The sequence below is a fragment of the Limanda limanda genome, chromosome 1 (genome assembly GCF_963576545.1).
Source record: "Limanda limanda chromosome 1, fLimLim1.1, whole genome shotgun sequence".
NCBI lineage: Eukaryota > Metazoa > Chordata > Actinopteri > Pleuronectiformes > Pleuronectidae > Limanda > Limanda limanda.
In genome coordinates this window covers 2,840,493-2,862,360 of record NC_083636.1, presented here as the reverse complement: position 1 = coordinate 2,862,360, position 21,868 = coordinate 2,840,493, and the positions used below count along the sequence as shown (strand labels likewise).

The window sequence follows — 21,868 nt, the reverse complement described above, 5'->3', positions numbered from 1 at the left end:
GCAAAGTAAATGTCTTCACATATGAATTCATGTTTATCTGCATGTATATTTATTCTAAAGGCCCGTGTGTGTGTGTGTGTGTGTGTGTGTGTGTGTGTGTGTGTGTGTGTGTGTGTGTGTGTGTGTGTGTGTGTGCGTGTGTGTGTGTGTGTGTGTGTGTGTGTGTGTGTGTGTGTGTGCGTGTGTATACAGTGTGAAGGGTTTTGGTTTGTGTCAAACAAAACTTCTCTTTGGGGACAAAGAGGCGCTGCACAAACAACACACGCACACACACACATGCATGCACACAAACACTCGGCAATACGCAGCAATACACACAAACGGATGCCTTGTAATTCAATTAGCAGTTTCCCATCTGACACAAAATGGCGGCGATGGCGCAGCAGTGCGGGACACAGAGATCCGAGTACATAGCACAACACACACACACGTATAGACACTTCTTTGTCATGTCAAAATAAAATATAAAAATATTTATTTACATTATACCCAGTGTAAACGCAGCAACTTAGTTTCTGTTTTTAATGGTTTGTTTCAAATAACATGGAATTATATAACAACTAGGATATAAACAAATATACTGTAGGGACAAGAGAGACAGAAGTAAGTGGACAGGGGTTATTTTTATGTTTTAATTTAAAAGAATTCTATTTGAACATGAAAATCCCCAAGTCCATAAAGAAATGGTTTCCCAGGTTTGTTGTTGGCGTTAAAGAACTTGACTGGACAACAAAGTTCAATCACTTCATTCCCAGTCAACAGCTTCTGGTTCACTGGGATTCCAGACTGGACCTGATCTATAACCACAAGTTCAGCTTGAAGACAGGAAATTCATAAATGAAACACACAACTATCACACAAAACTACAGTCATGGGGTGTCCACATAGTTTTGACCATCTACTGTTTCTCTCAAAAATCCAACGACTGAAGCTTTAAAAAAGAGATTTGTCTGAAAAAGACTTTGATCTGAAATGTGCTCTGTATTTCTCGCCGAACCTGTAAATCTATATTTAAAGAAATAAGAATATGAATCTATCATCACAGTGATGACGTCGTCTCTCTGGGTTCAAACAGCTTCTGTCTCCGATGAGCATGAAGCACAAACAGTTCACAGCCCAACGTGGGTTGAGTAGTAGGGTCTTCTGTGGTTCCTGGGCCCACCTGAAGGGGGCAGTACGACTCACCAAACCACTACCCTGGACCCCCCCTCTCCATCACCATCTCTCCATCACCACCAACCTCTCCATTCCCATCCCTCCTCCACCCGCAGCCTACCGGGGACGGCCGGCTCTCCTACTGTTCCTCCTGCAAGACCTGGCGTGATTTAATTAACGCTGTCGACAAAACCACATCTGAGCCGAGGAGAGAGGGAGAGAGAGAGAGAGAGAGAGAGAGAGAGAGAGAGAGAGAGAGAGAGAGAGAGAGAGAGAGAGAGAGAGAGAGAGAGAGAGAGAGAGAGAGAGAGAGAGAGAGAGAGATGGTCAGAGATGAGAGTTGATTGCCCCCCGGTCAGATCGCTCAGTGGATTTCTGCGACTCAGGTTTGAAAAGAAAAGTTCTGAAAAGAGAAAGTTCAGAGGAGTGAAGGTTGATGAAGCTGAAGATGAGACTGTTTGGATCGTTTAGGTTTAAACAAAAATACTAAACATCAGGTAAAAATTAAATTTTATGGTTGTTAAGGCATTTTGGAAGTTTATCTCTCACATACGATAAAGTTTTTACAGGAATAATCTTTTCTTGGACCTAAGAGCTAATTTGACTAAATTAAACACTTGTGCAGAATAGATCTGACAATAAATGATGATTTCTGTACAAGTCACTCATAAAATTGTTGAATTCCTCAAACCAGATCCTTTACAAGTTTTCTACTTTTCTTCTGAAGGTTAAAAATGACAAATGAAAAGGGGGGAAGGAATATTTTTGTAAAATACATAATTGATAATAAATGTGAGATGTGTTTATAATGGAAGTTGATCATAAAGCAGAATTGAGTCTCTTCTCATCTGCTTCAAATCAATTTTAGAGCCAAAATATACAAACAATCTGGATAATATAAAAAATCACCTTAATTTAATCCGATTTGGCAAAATTTAACAATTTAAGGAACACAACAGTTTTATGAACAGCGTCGACTTTATTAAAAATATAAATCAAAAGTTTGTCCTGTTGTTTTAACTCGTGTCATTAGATTGTTTCAAATTAAATCGCCTTCACATGGGAAACGCCACCGAGGACGATCAGTGACACACACACACACGTTAATGACCCCACTGTGTGTGTGTGTGTGTGTGTGTGTGTGTGTGTGTGTGTGTGTGTGTGTGTGTGTGTGTGTGCAGCAAAAGAGAAGAACATTAAGAGACTAATAATGAACATTAAAATCACTTGTTCTGACATTTAATTTCAATTTCATGTGATGGCTTCATTTTCATGGTTTCACTGTGGCCATTGATAATCTTGATAAATGCAGCATGTGCGTGTGTGTGTGTCTGTGTGTGTGTGTGTGTGTGTGTGTGTGTGTGTGTGAGTGTGTCTGTGTGTGTTTTGTTTATTCCATCAGCATTAGCAAAGCTCTGAGGACGCGACAGAGACTCTATCAGCTCGAACAACAAATGAACTAAAACAATGATATCTATGAAAGAAAAAAGAAAAAGAGCCGTTATCCTCCCAACAGCAACACAACAGACACACAACACAGACACACAACACTCTGCAACCTGCTAATGTTAGCAACCGACGCCTAATTTCCTTTTGATTACAAAGACGTCCCACGCTCTCCTCTCAAGTGACGTTTAATTGTTTCTCAAAGTAAATCATCAACTCAGCAAACTAAATTTGACAAATAGCAATAACAAACTTGCAGCGCAGGGAGAAGAGAGGGAGGAGGAGGAGAGGGAGGTGGAGGAGGAGGAGGAGTGGGGGGGGGAATGAATTAATTAAAGTAAGAAAAAAAAAAGAAAGCGGAGCCGTCGCCTGCAGTGGATGTGAAACGAGACTTTTTGCCTTTAAATGAAGTGAGGAACAATTAAGTGACACTTCAACATCAAATAAACTGTAGAGATGAGAATATAGGAAGAATAAAAAAATGCTTTAAAATGAATAAAATCCTCAAACAATCTGTACGAGATGTTGAGGATATGCAGGAATAGAGAAATCAGTGCAAAAAAAATACATAAAACAATTAAGAATTCAGTAAAAAGGATAAAAAACGTGATTAAAACAACGCCTGAAATCTGCCCCTAGTGGCCACATATAATCACTGCAGCTTGTACACAACAAACGTAACGAGCGACGCAGGAAACAGTGTTCCTTCCTCATTTATTGATTTTAACCATTTCATTTAAAACAATTAAATGAACACAAAACTTATATTCAACTCATGTTATGGATTTTTTGATGATTCTTCTTTTCTGAACCGACAAAAAATAAATCTACGGCCGAGCAAGTCCGTGTAAAAAATGTATATTCAATTTAGAAAGCAGAAAATCCAAAATCCAATATCAGAAATCCAGGATCAATATCAGAAATGCCATAAAAGCTTCACAGGACAAACATTCAGATTAGGATCTAATCAATAAATCAATTTAATATCGTAATCAGGATTTTAAAAAGCTTCACTGATGCTTTTCCTGTTTATCTAACTCTGAGCCGAGAGGCCGAGCGTCTGTGTCGACGGCTGGAGTCAGAAACAAAGATCCCGTCTCAGCCTCTTTGTCGCTGAGTCGGCAGAAGACGGATCGGAGGCGTCTCCGTCCCAGACAGAACCAACAGATCCAGAGACACAGAGCAGCAGGAAAACGTCCAATCAGACGCGTGAAGGCCGAGTTTTACGAGACAAACGGGAAACAAACAGAAGAATCTTTGTCTCGCTGAGTTTGAACAAACAAGCAGATGAACAGAATAATCATCATCATGTTCGTTATCGGGACATTTCAGCTTCTTCATCCAGCAGCTTCCTGACAGATCCTAACTTCTCTCCTCCTAAACATCACCCGAGCGTTCGATGCCCGAATGCATCTCATCGGCCCGGATCCCACACACGTCTGCTCCATGGCAGCGTCTCCATGACGGAGGACACGTATGTGACATGTGTGTAGGATAAATAAAAAATAAAAAAAATGTATGTATCTCAGAGACCGAGCGGCTGAAAGGAAACTTCACCCTCAAAGAACCAGGATGTTTAACACTCGGCTGTTTTCACATTAAAGTTTCTCTCACATCACGTTTCCTTTTCTCCACAGGAAACATTTCATTCTTCACCTTCACACGCAACAAACAAAACAAACCTCCACCTCCACTTTTCTGTTCTTTTCTCTTTCCTCACCTCTTTCCCTTCACCCCTTCCTTCCTCCCACACCCCCCGGCCTGATGAGGTTGATATAGACACAGAGAGACGAGGGACAAGAGGGGGGGGGGCCCGAGGCCTCAGAAAAGGGGAACCCCCCCCCCCGCCGAGCCAGAACCGCCGCTCTGACACGTGGAACATTCAGCCGTCGTTAACAAGTCACTCAGGAGGTCAGCGTGAAGAAAAGAAAACTCTCCACATTTAAAACTGATTCAAAACTATATCTGACATAAATCTACTGACGACTACATCTTAATTATCTGATATTTACTTTAAATTCTAGTACTTTCCTCTGAATTAATCGATTGATGAATCGATAAAGTCCAGTAAAAAAGAGAGAAAGTTCTGCTGCTGATTTAAAAAAATTCAAAAGGTCTTTCATTCTACAAAACTGAGGAAAATTTCAAAATTCAGAGGAAGGACTAAGCAAATAAATAAAAAAAGACGATTTATTTCCATTAGAACGACACATTGTTCTTGCGGCATTTTGTTATTTGGTCGAATTATGAATCTGAATCTGAACCGACGCTGAGCATCGATCCAACAAGAACAAAAACCAGAAACCTGATCAATCAATAAGTGTGAAGAGCTTCACACAGTCAGAGGGACTCAACTCATTTGTACCTTTATATGCGATGATTGGCCATAAACAATAAAACAAACTTGTAAAAATATCAAATACTAAATGTCTTCATAGGAAATGCTTCCATTGAGAAATACAGTAAATTAAAAACCGGTTAAAACAGCACAATTTGTAATAAACTGTTAAAGTAAACTGCTTCAAACGCTGAATAAGAGGAAGTCAAGTTTAAATATTTGTTTTAAATTGACTTCATCACGTTCGTGGTTCATTTGTATAAAATGATTCTTTGCTTTTGTTTTTTTTAACGGTTGATTATTCACTGGTGGGTGAAAAGTCTTCCGGCTGATTCCTGAACACGGAGCCGACAGCTGTTCGATTCCCGATCGCCTCCGACAGCGTCACGTCCGCTCGTCCACAAAACCAGTTCACTACAACTTTAACTTTCATCAGTTTCCTTTCAAATATGAATTAATAAAACTCAGAAACACAAACAGCAGCGACACTTTCAGTCCAGAACTCAAATCCAACCAGTGATTGAGAAATGAAACAATAAATTAATCAATAAAAGACGAAACAAAGCCACAATTTTTTGTTAAAAATTCACGAAATGTATATTTCATCTTTACAAATAAAGACGTCTTCAGAATTTTAGTTTCTACATTTCTTTACGTTTATATTATTTCTCTAATGTGTGATTATTTATTCTGGTATTCACGTCGTCCAGTTGTGTAAACAAACAGGAAGCTTCACCACGGAGCCGACAGCTGTTTGCTGCAGCTTCGGCCCGACAGACACACAAACACAAACACACAACAACTTTTTCTTTCCCAGCTACACAACCAGCTGAGTGACGCAGCGGCGACGCCTCACAAACAAACAACAACAACAACAAAATGTCATGTGATCACTTACTGAGGACGGCAGGCCGGGGGGGACCTTCCGCACTTTTTTTGTGTGAATCTCTGAAAGAAAAAAAAGACACAAAACAGAAGATGAGACTCGAGAGGCTTCACGGGCCGAGGTGGCTCGACTCGTCGGGTCTGGATCGATCGGCCGCAGACGAGCGAGCGAGGTCATGATTCCCCCCCCCGCCCGCCTGCCCGCCGCCGCCACTTTGTTTACAAAAGAAAAAACGCTTCGGTGCAAACAAGCAGGAGGAAATCAGAAGCAGGACATAAAGACGGGACACGAGGAAAAGGGACGGGAGTGATTTTTCTCTTTCTGATAAAAGAAAGTGTGGGGGGGGTGGGGGGTGGGGGGGTCGGCTGTGACATGTTTATATTATTTCTCAGGGTTCCTCTCAAGGGAAGCCAGGGAGCAGGCTATTAACTGGGAAGGTGAGACTTTGATGGAAAAATGAAAGAGCATGTTTCTTTTTTTGGGGGAGGAAATTGGCCTAGAGACGATGTGTGTGTGTCTGTGTGTGCGTGTGTGTGTGTGTGTGTGTGTATGTGTGTGTGTGTGTGTGTGTTTGTGTGTGTGTGTGTGTGTGTGTGTGTGTTCCTCTCAAGGCTAACGCTATCAAGGCTACATGGCAGCCGCTATTGTCCTGCTTTTTAAAAGACTTCCTTGTATTTTCTTTTCTTAAAGTCTCCTTTGAAAACACACTCACTCTCTCACACAGACACACACACATGGACAAACAGGCTGGTCACACACAGTCTTACACACACACAACACACACAGTCTCACACACACACACAGTGTCCGGCCTTCTGAGCGGCCATGTTTCAGACGGTGAACTGGGATTTCACCACAGCCGCTGCAGAGTGTTTGGACTCGTGAGGACAGATCATCATCAGGCTGTCAAATGAACGTGAAGCTTTACTTCTGCTGCTGTTATATTCTGTGTCATTTATTGAAAATATTACAAAAAAATTAAAAAGATTCAGCCTCAGTTCACTCATCACGATCTGACATCAGGGTCGTTCCTTCCTGCTGCGGTTGAACAACCAGTTAACGACAGAAACCTCATATCTCTCTCTGGTTTTCAACTGAATCAACTGGGCAATAATTTTCTATCAATATCATAACTGTGTTTTATCTCTTACACTTTATATATTTTATTTACAGTAAACATTTTTCCTTCTTTTATTGTTCCTTGTTTTTTAAATTTATTATTTTACGTTAACTCAGTGTGTATTTCCCTATTCTATTAACTACTATACTATATATTATATTTAAAATTTCTTTTTTTTCTTGCATCAAACCATCAAGATTCAGACAAAGATTTATCAACATGCTAAAACAAAATTATTTATTGTATAAGACTTAGTGAGGTTCAATGAGGTGGAAACTTAATTGAATCTCTGATTTAAAATCTAGATTTGTTTGCAGAATTCTAAATATTTGTAAAAAAAGTTATAATACATTTTTATTTTGCACTTTATTCAAACTGTATATTTCTGTATTTGTTGCATTTTCGTTCCTTTTTTTATTATACAGCTGCTATGACAAATAAATGTTCCCCCGGGGATAAATAAAATAATCTGTCTGTGCATCTGTCTGTTTCATCCATTAGTAATGAATCTGCTCTTTAATGTGGTCAACAGAAACCAGTCAGACGCACATTCACGTGTTTACTTGACGTCTGTGTGTGTGTGTGTGTGTGTGTGTGTGTGTGTGTGTGTGTGTGTGTGTGTGCGTGTGGCGTCTCACCCATGGTGTCCATTGGCAGTGTTCTCCTCCGGGGGTTGGAGCTGTAGTGCTGGTAGTACTGCCCGGCCGGCTTGGTGGGCGACGCCGTGCCCGGACTCCCCAAACCCAACTCACCGCCCAGGACCGACTGGGCGAGAGACAGAGAGAGAGAGGGAGAGAGAGAGAGAGGGAGAAGGAGAGAGAGAGTATTAATCTAACCATCAGAAGGAATCATGTGATCTTGAGGCTCGAGGACAAAACGAACGACTCGTCTGGCAAAAATAAAAATCAACAATAATGAAAACACTTTCTCTGGGTTTGTGAAGACGCTCGTTTCAGACGTGGTCGAGAAAGTGACTCACGACAAAAAGGACGAGTCACAGATTCATCAAATCTCGTTTCTTTGGACATTAGAAACAAACTGGTTGTTGAAGCAGATCAGAACGAGAGTGACAGACAAGAGCGGATCTACAGCTGAGACCAAACATCTGAAAACTGAAAGATGGTGGAGTGATGAGTTTATGGAGATTATCTGTAATACCAGTCTGGATTGTGGGAGGACCTGGAGGCCTCACGACAAATCTGTTTGTTTGAGGAACTGAAAATCTATCTTAAAAATTTCAAATAAATTTTCGCAGTCTGAACCATGTGTTCATGTGTTAATTGTTCATTTATTTCTAGTTTTAAAACCAATACCGCCGTATTTTAACATTCAAATCTCAGTTTGATGACTCATCACGCTCTCAGGGGCGTGTGCTAACTTCACGTCCAATGAAAATGCAGCGCTGACTTCAGCTGGAACTCGCTCCTGAAAACCATTGGATCGCGGTGGTTGTTTTCCTTTGTCTCATGCTTCCTCCTGATTGGTTAAACTCACAGATGAAGGTGAGAAGTTTCTCCACAACAGAGACAAAGCTGCTACTGGGTGTGAGCTACTGGTGCTACTGGAGCTACTGGTGCTACTGGTTCTACTGGTTCTACTGGTGCTACTGGTGCTACTGGTGCTACTGGAGCTACTGGTTCTACTGGTTCTACTGGAGCTACTGGTTCTACTGGTTCTACTGGAGCTACTGGTTCTACTGGTTCTACTGGTGCTACTGGTTCTACTGGTTCTACTGGAGCTACTGGTTCTACTGGTTCTACTGGTGCTACTGGTTCTACTGGTTCTACTGGAGCTACTGGTTCTACTGGTTCTACTGGTGCTACTGGTCCTACTGGTGCTACTGGTGCTACTGGTGCTACTGGTTCTACTGGTTCTACTGGAGCTACTGGTTCTACTGGAGCTACTGGAGCTACTGGTGCTACTGGTGCTACTGGTGCTACTGGTTCTACTGGTGCTACTGGTTCTACTGGTTCTACTGGAGCTACTGGTTCTACTGGTGCTACTGGAGCTACTGGTCCTACTGGTGCTACTGGTGCTACTGGTTCTACTGGTTCTACTGGAGCTACTGGTTCTACTGGTTCTACTGGTTCTACTGGAGCTACTGGTTCTACTGGTGCTACTGGTGCTACTGGTGCTACTGGAGCTACTGGAGCTACTGGTTCTACTGGAGCTACTGGTGCTACTGGTGCTACTGGAGCTACTGGAGCTACTGGAGCTACTGGTGCTACTGGTGCTACTGGAGCTACTGGAGCTACTGGAGCTACTGGTGCTACTGGAGCTACTGGTTCTACTGGTGCTACTGGAGCTACTGGTTCTACTGGTGCTACTGGTGCTACTGGTTCTACTGGAGCTACTGGTGCTACTGGTGCTACTGGTTCTACTGGAGCTACTGGAGCTACTGGTTCTACTGGTTCTACTGGTGCTACTGGTGCTACTGGTGCTACTGGAGCTACTGGTGCTACTGGAGCTACTGGTTCTACTGGTGCTACTGGTGCTACTGGTTCTACTGGAGCTACTGGTGCTACTGGTGCTACTGGTGCTACTGGAGCTACTGGTTCTACTGGTTCTACTGGTGCTACTGGTGCTACTGGTGCTACTGGAGCTACTGGTGCTACTGGAGCTACTGGTTCTACTGGTGCTACTGGTGCTACTGGTTCTACTGGAGCTACTGGTGCTACTGGTGCTACTGGTGCTACTGGAGCTACTGGAGCTACTGGTTCTACTGGTTCTACTGGTGCTACTGGTGCTACTGGTGCTACTGGAGCTACTGGAGCTACTGGAGCTACTGGTGCTACTGGTGCTACTGGTGCTACTGGTGCTACCGGTGCTACTGGTGCTACCGGTGCTACTGGAGCTACTGGAGCTACTGGTGCTACCGGTGCTACTGGTGCTACCGGTGCTACTGGTGCTACTGGTGCTACTGGTGCTACCGGTGCTACTGGAGCTACTGGTGCTACTGGTGCTACAGGTGCTACTGGTGCTACTGGTGCTACCGGAGCTACCGGTGCTACTGGAGCTACTGGTGCTACAGGTGCTACTGGTGCTACCGGAGCTACTGGAGCTACTGGTGCTACTGGTGCTACTTTAAACCCCAACAACATCCACATCGATTCCCGATTTTCGAGAAACCTTTAAATATACGCAGGAACCAAACAGCCTCACCTGGTTCACGAGGACATAAATAACAAACTGTTAAATGATCAATATTTCAAACCTCCCATCTTGTGTCAACATGCAGACTAACACAATGTTGTGTTACCATCCAGGCAACGCAATGTGAATGTGTCTGTGTCTTAAATACTAATAGTTATTATGGTATAGATAAGCAGGTGTATATTGAAGTCCACGTGTGCCAACATTAAAAGAAAATAATTTATTACAATAAGTAATCCAAATAACTAAATTATAACTTTAATAACATATTAGCGATAGATAGATAAATAGATGGATGGATGGATGGATGGATGGATGGATGGATGGATGGATGGATGGATGGATGGATGGATGGATGGATGGATGGATGGATAGATAGATAGATAGATAGATAGATAGATAGATAGATAGATAGATAGATAGATAGATAGATAGATAGATAGATAGATAGATAGATAGATAGATAGATGGATGGATAGATGGATAGATGGATAGATGGATAGATAGATAGATAGATAGATAGATAGATAGATAGATAGATAGATAGATAGATAGATAGATAGATAGATAGATAGATAGATAGATAGATAGATAGATAGATAGATAGATAGATAGATAGATAGATAGATAGATAGATGGATAGATAGATAGGTGGATAGATGGATAGATAGGTGGATACATAGATAGATAGATAGATAGATAGATAGATAGATAGATAGATAGATAGATAGATAGATAGATAGATAGATAGATAGATAGATAGATAGATAGATAGATAGATAGATAGATAGATAGATAGATAGGTGGATACATAGATAGATAGATAGATAGATAGATAGATAGATAGATAGATAGATAGATAGATAGATAGATAGATAGATAGATAGATAGATAGATAGATAGATAGATAGATAGATAGATAGATAGATAGTCAGATAGATGAATAAATTGATAGATGGATAGATGGATAGATGGATAGATGGATAGATGAATAGATAGACACATCAATAAATAGACGACGGCTCTTTCCATCCCTTCTTCTCTCCCTCTAACCTCCCAGGTGAATCCTTCCTCCGACACCTCAAACCGAGCTGATGATGATAAACCAACCCGTGGCGGTGGCGCTCTTTACCTCCGTGGCAGCGACCTCATGCTGCTCGGCGTGGAGACACGACCTCGCCGCAGCTCCACGGCCCGGCGTCTCACTTCTCCTCTCTTCCTCACTCTCTCTTTCTCTCCCCTCCTCTCACTCTGTTCACGGCTCAAACTCAGCAAACCGCTCACACATTGTCCCGCTAATGAAGTTCAGTGATTTGGCAACAAGTGGCGTCTGGGCCGGTTCGCCGGAAAAGAACCAAAGAGCACGGAGGAGGGGGGGCTCTTTCTCTTTTTTTTTTTTAAAGTGGCACAAAAAGTTAGCAAAGAGGGAAGAGGTGAAAGAGAAGCCAATGCCCCCCCACCCTGCGTGTCCTCCTCCTTTAAATAGACTCCACCACCACTCCGTTAAAGTGTAGATTTTTTTTTCCCCTGCAGCTTTTCTCGTTAACTAATTAGCGTGTAGTGTATTTAAAGCAGAGGGTGGAGGGGGGGGTGTTGGGAAGGTGCGGTGGTGGTGGGGTGGGGGGTGCAGGGTGTCTCTCAGGCTAATCTGAATTCAGATCAGCGCTCAACACAAGAGTTAGCTTGGCACGGCCCGGCCCAGGAAGGCTTTTCTCATGCTAAACAGGGCCTAAGTAGGCCAATTACAGGGCCAGCCTCGGCCTCACAGCCATTCTGAGGCTTAAAACAAAAGAGCCCTTGTCTTAAATAAAGTCAGTCGCACACACACAGAGGGAGGGAGAGGGAGTCAGACACAAAGACACACACACACACACACCGATTCAGCCATCCTGTTCCTCTGTCCGTGAGTGTTTCAGTGTGTGTGTCTGTGTGTGTGTGTGTGTGTGTGTGTGTGTGTGTGTGTGTGTGTGTCGTTGGGGGGTGAAAGGGGGTTCCCACTAAAACAAAAAGGGTCTCATTGATTGTGGCGCTTTTCTTTCTATTCTGTTCTTTTCTTTCTCTCTCTTCCAGCTCTCGAGCATCGAGCCAGGCCGGACGGTCGCCCGGGCAACGGGACGAGACAAAATACCCGTCTGTCCCTCTCTCTCTCTCTCTCTCTCTCTCTCTCTCTCTCTCTCTCTCTCTCTCTCTCTCTCTCTCTCTCCCTGTGTGTGTGTGTGTGTGTGTCTCTCTACCTGTTTGTCTCCGTCATTCTCATTTCGTTACTCAACTATTTGCTTGTAGTGGGGAGGATAAAGTGTATTTCAGCTTTTTAGTGTTTTGTTTCCTTAAAGTTCTCTGAGGAGAAAGAAGAAGAAATCGAAGCAACAGAAGCAGATTTCAGATTTGAACTGTACTCGTATTTTAAAGAAACATCATAAGGTGGCGGACGTCATGAAAAATAAGTAATCAGATTACACTGCAGTCGGGTACAGAGTAGACACCTTGTGATGGAATGTTAAACATCCCAACATGTTGAGATTTGTAAAGTGCGTGCATCCGTGGCGACCTTCAGTTACCCATAATGCACTGCTCTGCGTAGATCCACAGGAACAGTCATAAGTATCGTCACAGAAATATAATTCCAGACGTGATAATACTCAACTTTCCCTCCAGCTCCGTTTATTCCTTCTTTCTACATGATCTTGTTTTCTCTCGGCATGTGTGTGTGTGTGTGTGTGTGTGTGTGGTGTCTCTCTCTCAAACACACACACACACACACACACACACACACACACACACACACAACCAGAGGTCTGTTTCTCACAGAGCTGACTCTGCCTCGGAACCCAGCTGCTCTCAGAGACCATATTAACTAAGATAGATTACCAGAGAAAGAGAGGGGGGGGGGGGGGGGGGACATGGTTGCAAAGGAAGAGAGAGATGAAAAGAGAGAGAGAGAGAGAAGAGTGAAAGACAAGAATGAAAGATAGAGTAACACACATATAGTGAGTTGGGGTGTGAACATATAATACAAACTAATCATCATGGTGATGTCATCCATTTCTTTTACATTCTGTTTTTTATAAATTTCTTAATAAACGTGTTGATCATTGATTTTAAAAAGTGTTGATGCTATAATTTCTAAACGTTGGGTTCACGCTAGCTGTTTCCCTCTGTTTCCAGTCTTTATGCTAAGCTAAGCTAAGCGTCATCTTCCCATGTGATCAGAGGTATTTTCCCAAACGACTCCTGTCAAGTTGTTTTTTATTGATCTCGTCTCCTCACCTCCTTCCTCTGTCCTCAAGTGACTGAGAAAGCAAATGCTCACAAGTCATCAATTCCCACTATCGCAATGAGAGATGGAGGGAGAGAGAGAGAAGGAGAGAGAGAGAGAGAGGAGGGGGGGGCTGGAAGAAGTCATTAATTACCAGGAAGTGCTGGCGAGGCGGCGGCGCACCTGTATGCCAGCTTCGCTCCAGCTGACACACACACACACACACACACACAGACACACACACACAGATACACACACACACACAGACACACACACACATGCACACACTCCTGAGGGAGAGCGGACCTGAGGCTGTTTTACCTGAAACAGTAAAACCAGCAGAGACCATGAATTTAACTGGAATCTGGAGCCAGACACACAAACCTCACATCACACGACTCGACAGGAGCGTTCACACACGACCCGGAGTCAGGACGTGTTCCAAAGAGGATGAGAACAAACCTCAGCCCGGGGTCAAAGGTCGTTTGTTCTAGCCCGAGGGGAAATGTGATGGTGTCACATGACAGACAAGCATCATGCTGCAGAACTGAAGTGAGAAGACAAACACACAAACAAAGACGCCATTCACATCAGCACCGAAACACCTGCTACTGTGTGTGTGTGTGTGTGTGTGTAGAATGATGTCAGAGCAAGAAGAGCCACAGGGACAGATATCTCACACACACACACACACACACACACACACACAAACACACAAATACCCAAACTCATCTGCAGTAGCACTCCAAGCAACGAGGGATCGACTACCCAATGACACTTCCTCCGTCTTCTAACAGCTACTACACACACAAACACACACACACACACACACACACACACACACACACAGCAGTTCAAAGCATTTTTCCTTAATTAGCGTTCAACGCTTGGCTTGACAAATAAATAGCGATCGTTTAAGAACACTTAGAGAGGAATCAGACAGCACATTACACCTCACAATATCTGGCAGCTTCCTGCTTCCACACTGTCAGCACTGGGAGCGGGGGGGTGAGGAGGAGGAGGAGGAGGAGGAGGATGAAGGAGGAGGAGGAAGAGGAGGAGGAGGGAGCCAGGCAAGGAAAGGGTATTTCAAAATGAGGAAATAAGAGAAATGCAGGAAGGATGGAAGTTGAACCTGGGGAGACGAGTATGTGAGGAACAACGGGGGTTAAAGAGGGAAGAGGAGAAGAGAGGGGGAGAGAATAAAGGAGGAGAGGTGATGAGGAGACCGGGAGGAGGAGTGATGGAGGAATGAAGTGGAGAGGGGAGAGGAAGTTATTAGATCAGAAGGAGTTCAAAGGACAAGTTGGAAGTAAAACAGAAGAGAAGAGTACGACAGGATGTGAGGGAAGAGAAGAATGAGAGGAGGAGAGAGTGAAAGATGACAAGGATGAAAGGATGAAGGAGCAATAGGAGGGAGGAATGAGGAGACAAGAGGAAAGGATGGAGAGAGGGAAGGTTGAGAAGGTGAAGCAAGAAAGTAGCAAATGAGTGAAGGATGGAGGAAGAAGGAAAGAGAAAGAAGAAAGAGAATAAAAGAAGAAGAACGGAAAATGTTGGAGATAACACTTGTTGGAGGAGGGAAGGAAAGAAGAACAGAAGTAATTGAGGAAGAAGAAGAAGGAGAAGTAAGGAGGAGAAGAACATGAGAGAAGAGAATCGAAGGATGAAGAAAGGAAGAGCAAAGAGATCCTGGAATGCACAGACGTAAAACACTGGGAGGAAGAAAAGGAAAAGAAAGCAAGTGCAGGAGGAAGTAATGACAGACGAATGGCGAGAGAGAGAGAAAGGATGAAGGAGCCATAGGAGGGAGGAATGAGGTGACAAGAGGAAAGGAAGGAGAGAGGGAACGTTTAGAAGAAGAAGCAAGAAAGTAGAAAAGGAATGAAGGATGGAGGAAGAAGGAAAGATAAGGAGAAAGAGAATAAAACAAGAAGAAGGGAAATTGTTGGAAGAGGGAAGGAAAGAAGGAAGAAGTTTGAGGAAGAAGAAGAAGAAAAAGCAGGAGAAGAACATGATAGAAGAGAATCAAAGGATGAAGAAAGGAAGAGGAGGGTTAGAGCAAAGAGATCCTGGAATGCACAGACGTAAAACAGAGGGAGGAAGAAAAGGAAAAGAAAGCAAGTGCAGGAGGAAGTTAGGACAGACAAATGGAGAGAGAGAGAGAGGAAGAGAGGAAGAGGAGAAGACAGGGACGATGAAGGAAGAGAGGGGAGGAGACGGGAAGTGAATGAATGATAGATGGAGAGACAGATTTATATTTAGAGATGAAAGTAGGAATGAGAAATAGACTTCCCTGCGGTGCCATCTTGAACTGATCACTCCCATCATGCACCAGCTCCCAGCTGACTTCACTTTACTCATCAGAGCCAGAGACTCAACCACGGGGGGGGGGGGGAGGGAACGACAACGAGTCGACCTTCTACACACACACACACAACGTGTAACACACCTGTACCTGCACCACGAAGTATACACAATATAACACACACACCAGGAAGTTCAGAGGTCGAGAGATTTAAAAATCCGCTGATAGAAGACTTTCAGATTCTGTTTACTGATGAGAAAACTTTTACAGGATAAACAAGAATGATGTTTATATTTGACTTTAAAAAATTGGATTTTCTTAATTGAAGTTCTGTCTATTTATGTTTTCTTTTGATTAATAATAAAGTGTATGGTTAAACTGTAAAATAAAAAGACTCAAACTACATTTATTTGATTCCAGCTCTGTTTGCTGATGAGAAAACTTTTACAGAATAAACATTCAAATGTGAATGATGGTTGTATTTGACATTAAAAAATTAGGATTTTCTTAATTCAATTTCTCTCTTTTTTGTGATATTTTACAGTTTATGGTTAAACTGTAAAATATCGAGATTTAAACTACATTTCTTTGATTCCAGCTCTGTTTGCTGATGAGAAAACTTTTACAGAATAAACAAGAATGATTTTTGTATTTGATGTTAAAAAATTTGAATTTTCTTACTTGAAGTTCTGTCTAATTGTGTTTTATTTTTATTAATAATGAAGTTAATGATTAAACTGTAAAATATCAAGACTCAAACTACATTTCTTTGTCTTAAAGGTTTGATTCCAGCTCAGCACAAAACTCCAGATTTCCAGATTTATCTCAAACGTGAATCTCTTCACGTGTCAGAGGAGTTTGTCATTAGTGAGAAACGTTGTCAGTTTTTTAAAGAATAGAACGTAAATGAAAAACGCGCACATACAGATGTGTCAGTGTGTGAATGTGTTGTGTATTCAACATTGTTGTGTCTCTTCTGTAGTGTAGTGTGTGTAGTGTGTGTGTAGTGTGTGTGTAGTGTTGTGCGTGACAGCTCAGTTCTGTTCTCTGTCTGTTACCAGCTGTTGTAGTCACAGTTTCTCTGTGTGTGTGTGTGTCTGTGTGTCTGTGTGTGTGTGTGTGTGTGTGTGTGTGTGTGTGTGTGTGTGTGTGCGTGCGTGCGTGCGTGCGTGCGTGCGTGCGTGCGTGCGTGCGTGCGTGCGTGCGTGTGTGTGTGTGTGTGTGTGTGTGTGTGTGTGTGTGTGTGTGTGTGTGTGTGTGTGTGTGACAGCACAGTGTTTGATGTCAGACACACAGGTTAACTCCACTGATACAGAGCAGCTCACTTCTTATCCCAGTTTCCTCTTTTCATTCTAACAGCACAGACCCTTATATCTGGAGCAGCTTTAAAACCACTGAGACACCGAGTTACATTATTTTAATAAACTCGATCGACAGTCAGAAATATTGTGACGTTGATCTTCAACAGAAATTTGGTTTATGAATTAAATGTAATGATTTTCTACTTAATATTTTTACTTTACAGCTAAAGCAACCAGGGAGTTCCATCAGACCACAGAGAAACCGGGTGGTCCCGACAGGGGGAATGTTCATATAGAAGATAAAACACACACACAGGCTGCTGTCAGAGCTGATGTTTGAACACACACACACAGACACACACAGTATAACTGAGTCCAGCAGTGTGTGTGTGTTTGTGATCGATAGTAAAACTAAATAAAGTGTCGATCTGTGCGGCCGGCAGATGAGACTAAATGACGGCTGAGAGTCTCCTGAGAGCTTTGAGCAGCTGGATGTGTGTGTGTGTCCGTGTGTGTGTGTGTGTGTGTGTGTGTTTGTGTGTGTGTCTGTGTGTGTGTGTGTGCAGAGCTGGAGAGCAGCTGTGAGTGAAACATCTCACCACACACAGAGATGCACAGACAGAATAGATTGATGGATGTAAAGACGCGAGTTATTTACAACGTCGACAGATTATTTAAAAATGATTTAGAATTATTAAAAACAAATGAGTTTGTTCTTCCTTTAATTTTGTTAAATAGATTTATGATTCTTTTTTCTGTTGGTGTCAGACAGCGTCCTCAATCTTTAATTATATAATTAAAACATATATATATAACATATATTAATAATAATCACACAGAGGTAGATTAGCCTCCCGGCAGCTTTATGACTATCTCTCTTCATGTAAACTCGCCCTTGTTTTTTGTTTTTTTCTCCCTGGACTTCAGACCAGCTGTTGGGGGGGGGACTGTACTTCCTGCTGACACGTCATTGGTCAGAACACCGGCCAATAGGGACGGAGATAATGAAGTGATGATGAACACACACATGTAGCCTCGGTGACCAGATTCCACCGTGACGCCCACGCACAGGAACTGTGGGCCTTCCATAGGGGGACACACACACACACACACACACACACACACACACACACACACAGATGCCTGACACATTCCACAGATCAGTAGAGGAACTGCATCTTGACAGGAAGAGAGGGAGAGAGGGAGAGAGAGAGAGAAAGAGGGAGAGAGAGAAAAAGAGAGAGAGAGAGACAGAGAGGGCGAGAGAGAGAGAGGGCGAGAGAGAGAGAGAGAGAGAGAGAGAGAGAGGGCGAGAGAGAGAGAGAGGATGGAAGGAGTGAGAACGACGACACAGAGAGCAATGAGAAACAGTGACAGGGCGAGAGATGGGGAGGTTGCCCTCTCTCTCTCCGTCTCTCTCTCTCTCTCTCTCTCTCCCCCTCCCTCTCTCTCTCTCCCCCCCTCTCTCCCTCTCTCTCTCTCCCTGTCACAGAGTCACTCAGGTCAGTGTGTGTTGAGCCTCCGAGTGTTTAAAGGAGCAGTTCAGCTCGTTAACGACTGACGCAGAGTGAACAGGAAGCTGAGGAGGACACCTGCTGCTGTTCCATTAGGTGACACCCCCCCCCCCCCCCCCGCCCCCCCGAGGTCGAGCGAAGCCGCACAGTGAAGAGGAGAGAGAACCACAAACCCTCTGATACTGTATATATGTCACATTTATATATAATCTAAATACTCTTAAATCACATGCATACTTGTGTGTGTGTCTGAGACAGTGAATCTATGAGTAAGGAATATTGTATATATTAACATACATGTGCTTTAATGTGTGTGTTAGTGTGTGTGTGTGTGTGTGTGCGTATGTTGTGTTAGAGTGTGTGTGTGTGTGTGTGTGTGTCTTTTTATAGTAGGTAAATGCAGCTTCTAAGCTCCTCTGAAACTCTGAGCTTCAAAACGAAGCCTTCAGCACTTTTCACCGACTGATTTGGGTGAGTGTGTATATTGAAGTGTGTGTTTGTGTGTGTGTGTGTATGTGTGTGTATGTGTGTGTTTGGGGGGGGTTATAGGCTTTGTTCGTGTTGCATTTCACCAGAACCTCACATTCAGGCTGATGCTGCCTCAGCTGTAGCTGCCGGCCCACGACCAACCTCCTGATCTGTGAGGAGATAACCAGATGAATGACATGCTTTGGTGTGGCTGAGTGTGTGTCTGTGTGTGTGAGAGTGTGTGTGTGTATGTGAGTGTGTGTGTGAGAAAAAGTGTGTGTGCATGTGTGTGTTCAGAGGAAAGAAGAAAAATTACTAGAGGTAGAAAAACTATAAAAACATTGAGACAGAGGGATACACAGAAGAAGTAAGAGAGGGGGCGAGAGACAGTATAACAAAGTGGTAACATGTAAGAGAGAGAGAGAGACGGATAGTGAGTGTGTGTGTGTGTGTGAAAGAGAGAGAGAGAGAGAGATAAGGGGGATCATCTTCTCCCATCCCTTCATTCTGATGATGTGGGTTTTTCTGCTTATGTAGACAGAACCTCCCTTTAGATGGCTTTAGATAGCACAGCTAAGTGTGTGTCTGTGTGTGTGTGTGTGTGTGTGTGTGTGTGTGTGTGTGTGTGTGTGTGTGTGTGTGTGTGTGTGTGTGTGTACTCGCTGCACATTACACTCCCCATGAGGGTTCTATGTGGTTATGAGAGTTCAGGTGATTCTCTCAGCAGCTGTGAAGCCACAGAAACACCAACGGAACCAGAGAAGATCAAAAAGAAACCGTACAGATGATTCAGATAAATGTGGAACGTTTGACCAGAGGGTGGCGCTAGAGAAGATAATCTAGATTATTGCTCTAATTGTGGAACAACATGCGACGATGACTTGTTTGTAAATAAGCAAAACGTCAGTCGATGCTTCACTTGTCGTCTCAGAGGAAACTGTCGTCACTCATACGACTCCAAAAGGTTCTTGTCAGAGAAACAAGTAAACACATAATGTTCCCGACATTTGATCAAACTCTGTAAATTGTTCCTGTAATGAAAACACGCTGACACTGCATCTCCCTGACAGGTGAAGAAATGCTCCTGACATGTGATAACTGAGCTTTAAAGTATCTGTCGAGTCAATTACAGTGTGAAGATCTGCATCAAAGAGAGGAGGAAGAGGAGTGGTGAGAGGAAGAGGAGAGGAGAGAGGAATAGGAGAGTTGAGAGGAAGAGGAGAGGAGAGAGGAAGAGGAGTGGTGAGAGGAAGAGGAGGAGCAGTGAGAGGAAGTGGAGCGGTGAGAGGAAGAAGATGAGCGGTGAGAGGAAGAGGAGCAGTGAGAGGAGGAAGAGGAGGAGCAGTGAGAGGAAGAGGAGCGGTGAGAGGAGGAAGAGGAGGAGTGGTGAGAGGAAGAGGAGGAGCGGTGAGAGGGAGAGGAGGAGAGGTGAGGTGAGAGGAAGAAGAGGAGAGGTGAGAGGAAGAGGAGGGGTGAGAGGAAGAAGAGGAGCGGTGAGAGGAAGAGGAGGAGCGGTGAGAGGATGAGGAGTGGTGAGAGGAAGAGGAGAGGTGAGAGGGAGAGGAGGAGTGGTGAGAGGAAGAGGAGAGGTGAGAGGGAGAGGAGGAGTGGTGAGAGGAAGAGGAGCAGTGAGAGGAAGAGTAGCGGTGAGAGGAAGAAGAGGAGCGGTGAGAGGAAGAGGAGAGGTGAGAGGGAGAGGAGGAGTGGTGAGAGGAAGAAGAAGAGTGGTGAGAGGAAGAGAGGAGAGAGGAAGAGGAGAGGAGAGAGGAAGAGGAGAGGAGAGAGGAAGCGGAGGAGCGGTGAGAGGAAGAGGAGCGGTGAGAGGAAGAGGAGGAGCGATGAGAGGAAGAGAGGAGAGAGGAAGAGGAGAGCAGAGAGGAAGAGGAGAGATAAGAGGAAGAGGAGAGGAAAGAGGAAGAGGAGCGGTGACATTAACCAATCAACAGGGTGGATGATGAAGATGATTCAATACGATGAGAAAACAGCTTCTCAACTGATGTTTTCTCATCTGCTGTTAAAGCAACCTGAATTTAATTTAACCCTCTGACCCTTTGACCCCAAAACAATGAGAGTAGTTTAGAAAATATAATCTGGTGCCGATAATCCACATGAAAACATCACATAAATATGTGTAATTTTAAAAAGTTGCATGCACCCAAACCACAGACTCAGTTCTTCTCCGTGCTCAGAGTTGCGAGTGTATTCATGCCACCTCCTGCCAGCAGACAATGGCTTGTGGGGGGGGGAGTTGGGGGTTGGTACCTTGGCAGGACGCCACGTTACCCAGCCCCCAACCCTCAGTGGGAGGAGCCAGGAGAGCTGCAGCACGAAACCCGTCAGGTTCCCAGTTCAACCAGCACGCAGCCGCCTCGGCCCGAACACACAAACACAAACACACAAACACACAAACAACTACACAACTCAGTGATGTGCAGGAAATACAAAGTGATGTGTTGGGTGGAAATGTTCTGAGAGCATTCGGCGCTGTTTGGTAAATCTTTGTAAAATTATTTATAATAAAGTCAATGGTTGAACTGTAAAGTATTAAACTTCAATTATATTTATTTCTCATATATATCGAGAAGGAATGAAAGAATAACATATATAGAATGATAGATAGATAGATAGATAGATAGATAGATAGATAGATAGATAGATAGATAGATAGATAGATAGATAGATAGATAGATAGATAGATAGATAGATAGATAGATAGATAGATAGATAGATAGATAGATAGATAGATAGATAGATAGATAGATAGATAGATAGATAGATAGATAGATAGATAGATAGATAGATAGATAGATAGATAGATAGATTTGGTAAATCATCTATTTTCTGACCCTTGAATATCACCACTGCTGATCGACAGGGAGGAAATATTATATTTAATAAATGATTGTCCCTGAGAAAATCAGGG

The 21,868-nt window shown here is 43.4% G+C and overlaps 1 protein-coding gene across 1 annotated transcript in view; it reads right to left on the bottom strand.

The window, feature by feature from the left end:
- Positions 1 to 21,868, bottom strand: part of LOC132998688 (transcription factor 4-like) — a 161,534-nt gene that overhangs the window by 59,740 nt on the left and 79,926 nt on the right. Inside the window, exons 7-9 of the mRNA XM_061068421.1 lie at positions 18,556 to 18,558; positions 7,584 to 7,710; positions 5,838 to 5,887 (exon numbers count right to left, since the gene is read on the bottom strand). Coding sequence (XP_060924404.1) covers positions 5,838 to 5,887; positions 7,584 to 7,710; positions 18,556 to 18,558 — 180 coding nt within the window. The remainder of the gene's footprint in view (positions 1 to 5,837; positions 5,888 to 7,583; positions 7,711 to 18,555; positions 18,559 to 21,868) is intronic.